We start from the raw sequence: 13,352 nt of genomic DNA on the forward strand, positions 1-13,352 counted from the left end.
GAAAACAAAATGAAAGGTTTGGGGGCCCAGGGTAGCATTTTCAGGCCTAATACATGTATCGCAGCAATCACAAGATGATAAAAATATAAGTATGGTCTCATTTCTGTACTGGTCTCATACATATCATTCTAAATTATTAAAAGACTGCACTGGATTTTTGAATCGGCTATCCTACGATCTTCTGTGTCGTGTGCCGCTGAGCTCTGATAATCCAAGGTTTATGGATTATATGTCTTACTCTTAAATTGTAAAATACGGTATTAGAAGTCCCAATGGTGGGGCTGTTTAACATGATTTATTATGTTAACTGTCACCCAAGGCATTTGGATTATATTGACATGATCCAATTTGCCAAATAGTATTGCTTCCAAGGCCTTTGGCAGGGCAGTGGGGTGTCCTGACAGTCAAGTCCTGCACTTAGACCATGGGTTTACTGCTGGCCAGATGCCATAGTGTGACCATGCATTCATTATTGGCAGCTTTTCTCAAAAAAACAATACTTATACAATTCCATGGAGCTCGGTGAGTCATGACTTAAAATACGATGCTTTCATAAACAGAATAAAACATAACGAGTATGTCGCGTCATATTTCATCAGAAATCTGCTACGTCAAATCACTATAGTTGCCGCGAGCAGGTGTAATGGAAACAGTATAATTGGTCGATTGAAATTGAACCTCTTCATATAATACGAAACGCAGAAAACGATAACGTGTGCAACTGGTCCGACGCAACGACTTTGATGTCAGAATCCCGTCTCATGCACAGTGTTATAGTTACCTTAATACATTGTGTTATCACTCCAGGCAAACTTATTTACATCGTTTCCATGGTAACCTGTGCAGTTGGTGTTTTGAGGTGTACTTTTGGAGTCCTGGCTGGTTCAGCATGAAAACGTCAACACCATCTTCATCCAGGCATCTGGTGGGGTTTTTAAAAATGGTTTGTGTCTATTGGTTCTGTGAGCTATTTTTGTGTGCAGTGGGACTGGGAATATGACTTGTGAAGGTGACTCTGTTGTTGATATTGAAGATGGCCTTTTACCAGGGTTATTGATGGAGGACTGGATTTGGATCAGATTTACCTGGGTTTGCAGAGATTCTCGGTCATTCAGACAGAGGAAAGAGCAACTTTTACAGAGAAGAGAGAAGACAGTGCGTGGTCAAGATGTGCTGAGTGAACAATGGCACTCCTTTAGTCTGTTTTGTTTGAAATGACATTCGGCAATGTCTCTCCCTGTTCTGTTTGTGTTGAAAGACTAAATAGCCTTCCATGCCAGTTCTATAGTTATTTTTATGATGTGGTAACCATGCTAGCGTAAAGTGCCTTGTTGAAGAGGGTTCTTGCTACATGTAGGTCACCCTTGGGCAGATTCGTGTGTTCCAGTGTGGAATTCTGGTTTCTCTCAGGATGTTGCTTGACCCCATGTTGGGAAATGTCCCACAGAAAGCCACCGTTTTTGCATGGGACTCCACTGCAGTTCTAACCCTGAGGCACAAACTAAACTGTTGAAATTGTTGAGAGTCTGTATTCAGGAAGAAAGCAACGGTATCAAGTCATGCGAAAGAGCGTGATACGGGTCCCAGATTCTTTATTAACACATTTAGAGTGCGCTGAACTCACACACTTATGCTCAGAGATTGATCCATGATGTGTCCCCTTTGAAATGTGTTTGAATGGGCATCACGCAGGACCAACCTCCCCAGAGAATATGAGCCGTCCATTGTCAAAAAAATCGTCCATCCAGTAAAAGACCATTCAACCACTCCTCCAGCATCACCTTAGTGTGAATGAAGCTTCCTGAACGGCAGTCCGCCTCTGTCCCAACTTATCAAAAGGTGATTAGAAAATCTAGTGTTACCTTTCTTTGATTGTTGGGGTCTTTTATTTTGTCAGATGTTCAACCAAAAGGTTTCTGTTCATCCCATGTTATATTGCCTAAGGTAGTGTTGGGGGCTACCTCAAAGGCTCAGACACTGTGGTTTCTCAGGTCTCAGTGGAGAGATTCAAACATTTGTTTTTGAAGCTGAACCCTGCGATAGGATGTTCATAGTTTGGCTTCAGTTGGCATTAACTGGTTGGCTGATAGCAGGCACTTTCCCAGGTTGATCAAGCCTCATTAAAACCGCAAATTGGTATCATGGAATCTGGTTGTCCTCCATGACCCCATCAAATCATGTCTATTTCAGCTCGGTAATCAGCCAAGCTGTCCTACATTTCATGTTGTGTACCCATAATTAGGTGATAACTTATGGATCAGCAGTGTACCAAAACCTAGAAAAGGACATTCATAACATATAACAATGGATGTTTTCTCAGTACGTTCATCATCGAGTTCGTTCTTATTCCTGGTAGGGCTGTGCTAATGTTGGTATGATGTAACCAACAAATTGCCCCAAGAATGCCTACTAATCATTTTGAAGACAGTACGTAGTTTCACTACTCAGTCGAATGTTCTTTTTGGCTCACCGTAAGGGGAGTCTATACGATAGCGCTGTGTCCGTCGTCGTCGTCGTCGTCGTCGTCGTCGTCGTCGTCGTCGTCGTCGTCGTCGTATCCTAATAGTGGCACGTTTCTTAACTGCTAGGGCTATGAACTTGAAACTTTGTACACAGAATGCCCTAGGTCAGCTGACCTCTGACACTGATTTTCGGTCCGATCTGATTCTCTGTTTGGCCACCAGGGGGCCAAATGTCGATATCTAAAAAGTGTGATATCTCGCTTATTAGTGACTTGTTTTCGATAAAACTTTTGTTGTAGGTACTCATAGCAAATATACATTTTATATTATACGGGTTTTTAATTTGACCTTGTTTTCAAGGTCGCAGAGGTCATATGGCGTAAATTGGCCATTAGAGTGTAAACTATGGCACGTTTCTTAACCACTAAAGCTATGAACTTGAAACTTGGTACATATAACCCCCTATATCACATAGCCTCTGGTGCTGAATTTTGGTTCGATCTGATTCCTAACTTTGCCACCAGGGGGCCAAAAGTGGAAATCTAAAAAGTGTGATATCTCGCTTATAAGCGACTTGTTTTCGATAAAACTTTTGTTGTAGGTACTCATAGCAAATATACATTTTGTATTATACGGGTTTTCAATTTGACCTACTTTTCAAGGTCACAGAGGTCATATGGCGTAAATTGGCCATTAGAGTGTAAACTATGGCACGTTTCTTAACCACTAAAGCTATGAACTTGAAACTTGGTACATATAACCCCCTATATCACATAGCCTCTGGCGCTGAATTTTGGTTCGATCTGATTCCTAACTTTGCCACCAGGGGGCCAAAAGTGGAAATCTAAAAAGTGTGATATCTCACTTATAAGTGACTTGTTTTCGATAAAATTCTTATGGTAGGTACTGTTTGGAAGAATACATCACATATTTTACGGGTTTTCAATTTGATCTACTTTTCAAGGTCACAGAAGTCATATGGCGTAAATTGGCTGTTAGAGTGTAAACTATGGCACGTTTCTTAACCAGTAAAGCTATGAACTTGAAACTTGGTGCATATAACCCCCTACATCAGATAACGTCTGATGTCGAATTTTGGCCTGATCTGATTCTTTATTCGGCCACCAGGGGGCCATAACGGAAAAAGGAAGAAGTGCAATATCTTGCCTATTTGAGTGAATTGTTTTCGATAAAATTTTATGGCAGGGACTCCTAGCAAGGATACATCACATTTCCTATGATTTTTGGATTTGACCTCCTTTTCTAGGTCACAGAGGTCAAATGGCGTAAATTGACCGTTCGAGTGTAACTATGGCACGTTTCTTAACTGCTAAAGCTATGAACTTGAAAGTTGGTACATGTAACCCCCTACATCAGATAATCTCTGACACCGAATTTTGGCCTGATCTGATTCTTGATTTGGCCACCAGGGGGTCAAAACTGAAAAAGTAGGACGTGCAATATCTCGCTTATTAATGACTTTTTTTCGATGAATTTTTTATTGCAGGGACTCTTAGCAATCACACGATATTGATCTTGTTGATGTCATAGACAATTATTGGTTGGATCATAAACTTATATATACTGCCCTGTCTTATTACTTGACATCAATACACATCTAAAAAAAGTCTTCATGCCTGATTGTGTTCACCATATTCACCTCTAAACTAAGCATGATCCTGCCTAATAAAAGATGTATACGGTGAGCACAATGGCCCCTGGCCGTTTCATTAAAGATATATTGCAAAATCCAGCAGAGGTCTTGGCATCCTGGCGATGAACAAGACTTCAGTCTGAGATTTTTATGCAGTTGAGCTGTGATAATGCGAGTGCTTACAATAGGCTGTATTACGTGGGAGTAGAACGGAGCAGAGCAAAGATTCCCAGGCCTCTACTGTAGTACCTGGAGTTCCTTCTGATCTGACGAGGAAAAAAACCATCCTCGTATATATACAGGATCAATGGGAGGATTAAGAGAGAAAGAATTTCGTTTGTTGTCAGTTTTTTCGTTGATGTGTATTTCTCTGGGTGCACAGTCTGAGCTATGATCTGTAAGACTTCCAGCGAATTCTCTGAGCAATGTTTTGAGTCAGGTTACTGGGCTGAGGCGTTTCAAGACATTTGTGGCTGTAATGAATAGGCTTGCACTGTTCCCCATCATGCGCTACACCATGGACGCTTGCAGTCGCAAACGAAGACTAGAATCAAGGTAGAGTGCACACAGGTGACTTAACTGATGGTTGACACAACATGACCTTGACAGCATGACATGATGTTGTCACCTTTTTTGCAGCTATATCTGTAACTCTCAATAATGCTGACCATTTTCAATACGAGTGTTAACCATTATGTATGTTCTTCTTTTGCAGAATACATCCGTAACTTGTGCAATGAGTCGAAGGAGAAAGCAGTGAATGAGCTGTTGACCCACCTGCCTCTTCTCAGGCCAAGGAACAAAGAAGCAAAGGCGGAGTACCTTAACATATTGCCAAAGATCTTAACGCACTCAATCGAACACGGCATCCACATCGAGGAGAGTCGTCAGCTACTCTCCTTCTGTCTAATCCATCCAGGAATCAGCGGTGACGAGCGTGCGCAGTTCACATTATGGCTGACGAGACTGGAGGAAAACTTTGCGTACAGTATTTCACAGGCGAAGTTCTCGCGTGAAAATGTGCAGGAGATATCACAGTGTATGCAGTTCATGGACCACGATGGTCCAGTGCCCCCTGTGGGCTTTCCGCTGACTCAGGTGAACGGATGGGACAGGAGTGGGTCCAGAGACTCTGGCATTGCTGGAAATGGCTCAGACTCCGGTAGTCTGTTGTCACTGAATAACTTTGGAGTGAAGATGAATGGTCAGAGTGGACACACGCCTCTACATTCCACGCTATCAGCCCCGCCTGGGCTACCTTCACTGGCTACATCCTCACAGAGTAAGTATGCTGAAGAGAAGAAGCTTGAGTGACTCTGCCTGGCTCACACTACAAACAGTTCAGAGTTCTAGTATATAGAGGGTGCTACAGGTGAACATTTGAAAGTGTCATCAGTTGTTTGCTGCTGTGGCTGTCAGCAGCTTCCTCCGACTGATGCGAAGTTCACTCTTCTAGAACAGCACTCTCTGTCTTGTGCCAGCCAAGTAACAAGTCACGTTTCATGCTTCTCCTTTACATTTTTATGTTGTGTTCAGGACCGAGTTGCCATATAAGAAAATGCCCAAGGCCAGAATGGCCGGAACTGATTCTGGATTCAGATGAATTATTCAGATTATTATTCACTGCCTCGTTGTAAAATCCTCAGGTGCTTCCATGCAGCCATAGTGGATCTCGTTGTTGTCCGCTTGGTTGATTACAAATCAATAATGTTATGGAGACGTGGACAAGCTTACCACGCATTTTGTGGGTTAATTTGGATGGGGATGGGTTCTTGTCAGAAAGGGGTATTAAGGAGCTTGGACAACTCTGGCTAAGCTTTAGAAAATATGATCGACTCTTGATGGTGATTGAGTGGATGGCTTTATATGTGTATATATGTGAGCTCTGGTTACAGTTCTCACAATGGATAACACTTGATTGAGTGTATATAGTAATCACAACATCACCTCACAGCCGTTTTAGCACTCTTTTGTTAGAGTGCCCTAGGCTATGCTCCATTTCAAGGTTACCTTCAATCCCTTTTTGGTGATGCCAGAGGCTGTTTTGATGAAAACTCACCAAGTTGAACATGATTCAATTATGGCTCAAAATAATATCTGGACCGGACTCCTTGGATGCGAGGGGGGGGGGGGCGCACTAGTGTAATAGTGATTAGAGAGCCATCTGCACCGAGGCGTAGCCATGAAAAAATATGATGAAATTCAAGTTGAAATTAAAAGACCGGGAAAAAGCTGATCTTTCCAGGCCTGGTCACGGCCAATCCTTCCTAGACAAGCAGACAATATTAATCCATCTCTAATTTGTGGTGTGCTGCTTCCTCTCCACTACATCATGAGATGACGGCTGTATTGGCTACATTAGCATATGATTGGTTCAGATTAAACCCATCTACTGAACTAACAGTGTGGCCAGCATCCTCTAAATCCCCAATCGTGTCATCATGAGCCATTCATCCACTCTCACTACTGCGGATACATGCTACATGTGTCATCCGTGCTGTACTGATCCTGAACACTGCTAACATCTCGTCTGATTCATTGCGCGCTAGCTGCAGCCAGTTCGGTCTCGTCATGTGTTGGTGACGTTAACCATGCTATAGCTATGTAAAGACTAGAATTCACCATTAGTCAACTAATGCAATTTTCCTGGATGCATGATTTGCTGTTTCCAATCCATTGGCATCCTGTTACATGTTCAGTGTCGGCAATGGGTGGCCATAGTGTCCTCATTTTGTGGCATTCTCTAATTGCTAAATTGCTGCGATTGCAAAACCAAATGCTCCAATCCGTCCTGTGGTTTAAGGGAATGCTTATCAAAGACCCAACAGATAGCTTTGGCTGTCCTTACAATCGGTACAAGTTGGATTTAATCCTAGATTTTGTATCTTTTTACACCTGCTGATGTGAACAGATTCTTGCACATCAGCAAAGACCAAAGTGTGGAACTTTAGCTTCAACTTCTGGCACATTCAGTGCTGGATGCTTTGGTGTGATACAGTTACTCATCAAGTCACTGTTTTGTTAGCTTTGGCCGATTTCTTCCCCTTTTGTGGCTCGTGTTGATTAATCGACAACAGACTGTTGTGTCTATGAGATGCATGGCATGATACGGCTGCCTGATGGCTCACGTGGGACCAATCAATAACCTGTTTACGAGGTGAACAATTTGATGCGTTCTCAGAATTGTGAAATTACCATATCAATTGAATGATACTAGCTCGAATAGGAGGAAGGCACATGATAGATAGATTGCATAAAAAGTTCAATGAGACTTTCTGACGATTTTGTCATTTAGCTGCCCCAATTCAGAATGGCTTGCTGACCATCAGTGAAGCTGGTTGGAGAGCAATGCATATGCATCAAGAAGGTAACTTGGCTTAGATTATCTCCTACATGGTCTATTGAAAGTTTTCCGGTGAGCCATCCCATTCCGATGCTCCTGGTTTTCGGCCTGAATCCTAACCCTCAGGCTGTTTGATTCACAATTGTAACTAGGACCATGCTGATGTCTGTTAGGTGTGAAGTGCCCCAATGTTTACCTATCCATTAGCTTTATCTAAATCAAATAGGAGTCCTTTGTCGATGTTCTCACATCAGGAACAGGAGCTGCGGGTGTATCTTGACATATTTGACTGAATTTGGAGATGGAAATCCTCACACCCGCTGGGAGGACTTCTGTCACCGTCCTATGTTAGCAGTAACGGGACAGACTCTTCTTCAAGGTTATTTGCAAGGTCAGAAAAAGTGTAAAAATTCAGGTTTCGAGATAACTAATTTTGGCTCGCTGGATAAATCTATCAATTGGTACTGGAAGGGTTGATTTGAATATGAATAGAAATTCCCTCAAGGTTGTTTGCAAGGTCGTAAAAAGTAAAAAATCACAGATGGGAATTCTAATGGCAGTGATTTTTTTATTGTTATTGGAAGATGTTCATTGTGAACATTCTCAAGGGTGGATATATCTTGTTTTTATCCTGAGAACATTATGACATTTCGCATGCTCATTGTGTGCTCTCCCCACAGACTGAGTTTATGTCGTAGTGTGGTGATGAGACGGAGAAGGACTTGGATTCTGCGCACGTTAGTCTGTTAGTGGTCTCCGGAGCAGCCTTGGCAAGGCATTGGGATGGATTAGCCACGATATACTTTATTGGTTCACTGCTCCCGACTTTCTCTCCCTAGAGAATCACGAGTGTCTCACTTCTTTCATTTAGTTTAGTTATTATTTTTGCTGCACATTGATCAAAACTGTTCAGTACCAACAATTGTTTGGAGTCTGGCTGGCTTAGTTAAATAATAGCCGTGATTGATGAACACAATGCACAGGATTGGTTTGTTGACACGCTTCAGGTTATCCCCGAGGGGATGTGGTTGGTGCAACTTGTTTTTGTATTCTATCATTTACAGTTATGAAATGAGTATAAATCTAGGGAGTATAGTATTGAGTATCAATTATCGAGTTTTTCTAAATTTGCTGATTCGTGGTGAAAAACTATTACTGAATCACAGGTGGATAAATAACATGTAAATTTTGCATTCAAATGTCACAATCAGTCCGTAAAGGGTTACTGACATGCGTCGAAGCGTGATTAAGTGTTATTGGTTCCCTTTAAACATGTTGCCATTGATTGGACGAAAGCCTGATAAATGATAGATGAGCAGATGAAAGCGAATGACTCTGTGCCGTATCGTTTTCTGGATGATCTCGGCCTGGATAAGGCCAGGAGTCGTCAAAGCTATGAAGATGGAATGCACACATCATTCCCTAGGGAGGTCTGCTGTTCTGTTAGATACATCAAGCAAAAGATGCATCGGCCAGGTTCCATCACGGCTTGAGGAAATGAGGGGGTGTTGGCATTTCACCACTTGTTGATCTGTTATCGTACCATAATTCTACCATCATGACTATTCGTCAGGAAACAAGATAGAGGTAGAGCTATGAAGTATAGAAGTATGACTCACGATGGTGTTTTGTGTTTTGTTGCCTTCCAGTCATAGAGGGTTAATGGCATCAAGAGAGGGTTAATGACGTCATGCTTCATATACTAAATACATGTAGGCTTATCAATATTTAATTGAACCCTTCAGAAATCAATGTTTACCATATTTATAGCCTTGTTTCACTTGGAATGTGATTTCAGCCTGAAGTGTTACTAAATACACAGTTTCTGACGTGATATTGGTTATTTTTAGCAGCAAAGATATTGCGTTGTTGTCTATTGATGGTGCATAAACAGTTCAATTCTTTTGAATAATACATTGAAGAAATACGTGTAAATTCAAAAGATTTATGATGAAATGAAGGGCATGGTTGGTGATGCGCTGAGCCCTGAGCCCAGTTGGGTGATTGGTTGATCAAAGTCTGGAACTATTTGATCAGCACTTCAATCAAACTGATGTAACTGGTCGTTATGAAATGTTTTATGAAATCACAATTGATAGGCCACTCACATGCTCCAGCTAAATGAGTCGTTGAACTTTACTCACCTGTAGGGAATAGATACTATCATTCTTCATTTGCATAGAACAAAAAAAGTTACGGAAAACAATCTATGGCACAATGGGCAGTTCAGTATTGATTTTTTAATGGTTTTGATATCAAATCCAAAATCGTCAAAATATGCTTAGTCATCACTTTTTGTTATCATTGTTTCAACGATCCCAATTTTGAATCAATTTGTTTTCTATTGTCAGGAATGAACTGTTTTATGTAAGCCATAGTAGTGTGGCAGAAATGAAATCAATGGTCTTTTCAAGTCCCATTATTTCATCCTCTAAAGACTATTTGTTTCAATCCAACAGTTCAATGTGATATTTCAAACTTCATGTGTACTATTTTAGGTTTTTTTGGCAAAAGAGTGTACTGCTGTAGTTTTTAGTCAGGCACCATCTATTGTTGAGGAATTTGAAACTGACAGCAGTTGGAACAGTTATTTCTGGTTTTGTGACCCGTTATGTATGCACACACCAGAGTTTGCTATGGTGATCATGTGCAACCGAGTCAGTCACGTAAAGCAAGCTAGGTCATCCCGAGATGAAAAGTAGACTGTTACATGATTGGCTTACATACACTACACAGCGATACAGTCATAACCTAATTGATATGTCTGCCTGTCTGTGCCGAGTCACCTTCGACTTAAAAATGCGTTCCTGGACTTGCACTGCTGCCATCTTCAATCATAAAGTGGTACTAGTAGGAACAACACCCTGTGACCTGGTGTTGTTCCAATCAAGATCATTTCATCAAAACTTCCAGTGAATCATTTTGCTACTTCAAAATCATTTCTGAAATAGCAACTTAGGCCTGGTATCGTATGAGGCAGAGGACTTCAGACTTGGTAGAGCATTGGCCTCATGTCCAAGATTTTGTGGGTTAGTCCACCTGACCAGTAACTGTTGAGCGAGTTAAACGTAGCACTTTCGTAGCACTTTCGTAGCAGCTCCTTGAAACCGAATAACAATGGTTTGTTTGAAATAACAACCCCAAAAGCACTTTGAGCAAGTTTCTAACCTTTTGGTACGGTTTGTGTTTTTTCAGGTGAAACCAGCCAGCAATCTCCTGCCACCAGCAGTCCATCCCATCTGTGCCTAAAGCGGACCAACTCTGTCACACCACCCATCTCCATGCCCTCATCCCAGTGGCTAGGCACATCAGAAACACGCCCTGGCGGTCAGTCGGTCACACCAGACTATGCCTCATTGTCCCCGCAGAGTAGCATATCGTCGGGAAGCGGCAGCGGCAGCGATACCCACCAAGACGACATCGGATCAAAACATTACAATTTAGAGAACTCGGGAATGAAAGGTGAGGTACATCGTGCATGATGAGAGTTTCCGCTGAATTTGATGTCAGGACCAACCGAACTGCTGCTACAGCTGACTATCTGTCTTGAGATGTATATTCCTTGTAAGGGATGTCCAATTCTAATTGTTCTAGATAAGAATGTTCTCTACAAGTGCCATTGGTTTCTACAAAGACAAGTCATCCGCAACTGGTTACGTTTGAAAAGTCATCAGTGTGAGAGTCTCTTGTCCTCTTAGTTATCATTCAGTATTTCATATGATTTTGCTTTATGTCCTTCAGAGGTGCCAGCGTGGTTGAAGGGCCTAAGACTACACAAGTATGCCTATCTCTTCCAACACCTGACCTATGAAGAGATGTTGGACTTGAACGAAGACTGGCTGGAATCCCAGGTAACTGGTATTGTCCACCTTTGTGAGATGCTTGAGGGTAGCTGATTCACCTGTCTCAGTTAGGAATCTATTTGTCCTAAGTCAGCTGTTCTTGATTTGGAGAGACCGCACTTGCAAAGACATCTAATAAAGATGAGATTGATTCTCTTGGTGAAGGATAAAGAGCCAGGAATACTACTCACTTAACTTACCCAGAGGTACCACGCTGGGAGCTTCCCAGAGTTGAGATTCCAACCTGTGGCGTGATGATCCACAGGGCAATACCCACTAGGGTCGAGTCTTCTCATCAGAGGTCTTCCTGACTTTGATTTACTGTTTCATATTTCCAGAACGTTACTAAAGGTGCTAGAAACAAAATAATCTTGAGTGTGAAGAAACTTCGAGAGAGGCCGCACTGCTTGAAGGTTTTGGAAAAGGTAAGCGGGTGTGGATGCTAGGGTGCCAGTAAAAAACGCCTACGTTGTGTGCAATAGGCCTATGTGAAACAGACACACCAAAACTGATTAAATAGAATTAGGAACAACTTGTCACTCAGTCAATTGATCAGTCGTCTGCTGTAATGTGGAACAATCCATTATGCTGTTACAATTTCGATTCCCTGTTGTTTGCAGGAAATCATGGAAGGCGGTAATTTACGACAGGCAGTCAGTGAGGTCAGAATGATACTGATGACGCCATTGAAAGCATTTACTCCACCGAAGACGGAAGATGGAGAAGCGACGACTCCCACTGATGGAGAGTCATCAATCCCAGAGGCAGACCTGCCGGGGCAGTTGACACGGGTGCTAGGAAAGGGTAGGTCACATTTCTTGTTGTTGTGAATGACTGTTGTGCTGTTGATGGGAAGCTGACCGATTGTTATTCTACCACTTGGGTCAAGAGGGTTGGAACTAGACATGAAGGCCTAAACTTACTCTACACAGAAAAGAGGCCAATGTCACCTAATCTTCTCTTACTTTCAGTGTGTACAGCCCTTCATGTAACACGCCATATGGATGACGAATGTGTCAACTTGTATCTCCAGTTGCTTGATCGCTGCATCAATCATGAGGTAGGTGCCATCGAGCTTCATTATCGGATCTCTTATTACCCTCACAATAGGCTAATTTGAGGAATTTCAGATACAGAGTGTGCAACAAAGATGTCGTGGAGACATCGTGGTCTGCCTCCGGGGAAATTCGGAGAACCAAGGATATAGAGCAGGAGGACTGGAAGTGTCAATGGTGACTTAAACCCTGATGTGCTATTATAGGGCATTGATAAAAACTGCAGATACTGTTTGGTTTGGTTCCATATTCCTGAAATGTTTCCCGATATCTTGCAGGCATTTTCTGCCAAGCAGAAGAAGCTCATCCTGTCCTGGACGCAACAAATACAGAAAATCTGGCATCCAGCGTCAAAGTTTGCAGCAGAAAAAAGGCATGTGAAGACGTGGGGAGGCAGCACGTTCCCTATTAGTCAGATCATGCGGGGGCCGCGACCCTTGAAACATCAAGCAAAGCAACTGATGCCGCAATATGCGTTCGGTAAGGTGACGCGGGCGGCCGGTAACATCATCATCACCCCCGGGAACCAGCCGGCACTGACGAAACACAACTCGCTCAACTCTTACATGACAAGAATGTGTGAGGTAAGTTAATCTGTCTTGTGCAAGAAAAACACACACAACAAATGGATGTGGATTACTGGCAACCACCAAGTTGTATTACGGTACTGTCTTGTAATGGAGGAAGAAACTGCCCCTCCCTTCTAAAACATTTAATGTAATGGTACATTTTGAGTTTATTTCCAATCTTTTTGCAGACAAAACGACAGTTGGAGCGAGCACACTCGGCCCCAAGCAGCTGGGCTCATGCAGCAAACCTGAGTCTGCCTACAAAAGCTGGTGAGTACGAGTCAACCAAGTTTCAGCTGAAACAAGAGAAGCTGATTTCGAATCTGAAGACTGCTAGATCGTGTTCGTGTATGCTCTGAGACTACAGTAGAACCTCCCTTTGCAGTCACCTCTCTCTATGAAGGAAACACTCGCTCTTACCACTTCC

At 42.5% G+C, this 13,352-nt stretch overlaps 1 protein-coding gene across 2 annotated transcripts in view; it reads left to right on the top strand.

The window, feature by feature from the left end:
- The window catches only part of LOC135484527 (protein Smaug homolog 1-like), a 34,779-nt gene that overhangs the window by 12,779 nt on the left and 8,648 nt on the right, over positions 1-13,352 (top strand). For both annotated transcript variants that reach the window (XM_064766098.1, XM_064766099.1), the window contains exons 3-10: positions 4,832-5,398; positions 10,655-10,921; positions 11,201-11,310; positions 11,640-11,726; positions 11,922-12,105; positions 12,273-12,361; positions 12,635-12,940; positions 13,114-13,195. In XM_064766098.1, coding sequence (XP_064622168.1) covers positions 4,832-5,398; positions 10,655-10,921; positions 11,201-11,310; positions 11,640-11,726; positions 11,922-12,105; positions 12,273-12,361; positions 12,635-12,940; positions 13,114-13,195 — 1,692 coding nt within the window. The remainder of the gene's footprint in view (positions 1-4,831; positions 5,399-10,654; positions 10,922-11,200; positions 11,311-11,639; positions 11,727-11,921; positions 12,106-12,272; positions 12,362-12,634; positions 12,941-13,113; positions 13,196-13,352) is intronic.

The sequence above is a fragment of the Lineus longissimus genome, chromosome 3 (genome assembly GCF_910592395.1).
Source record: "Lineus longissimus chromosome 3, tnLinLong1.2, whole genome shotgun sequence".
NCBI lineage: Eukaryota > Metazoa > Nemertea > Pilidiophora > Heteronemertea > Lineidae > Lineus > Lineus longissimus.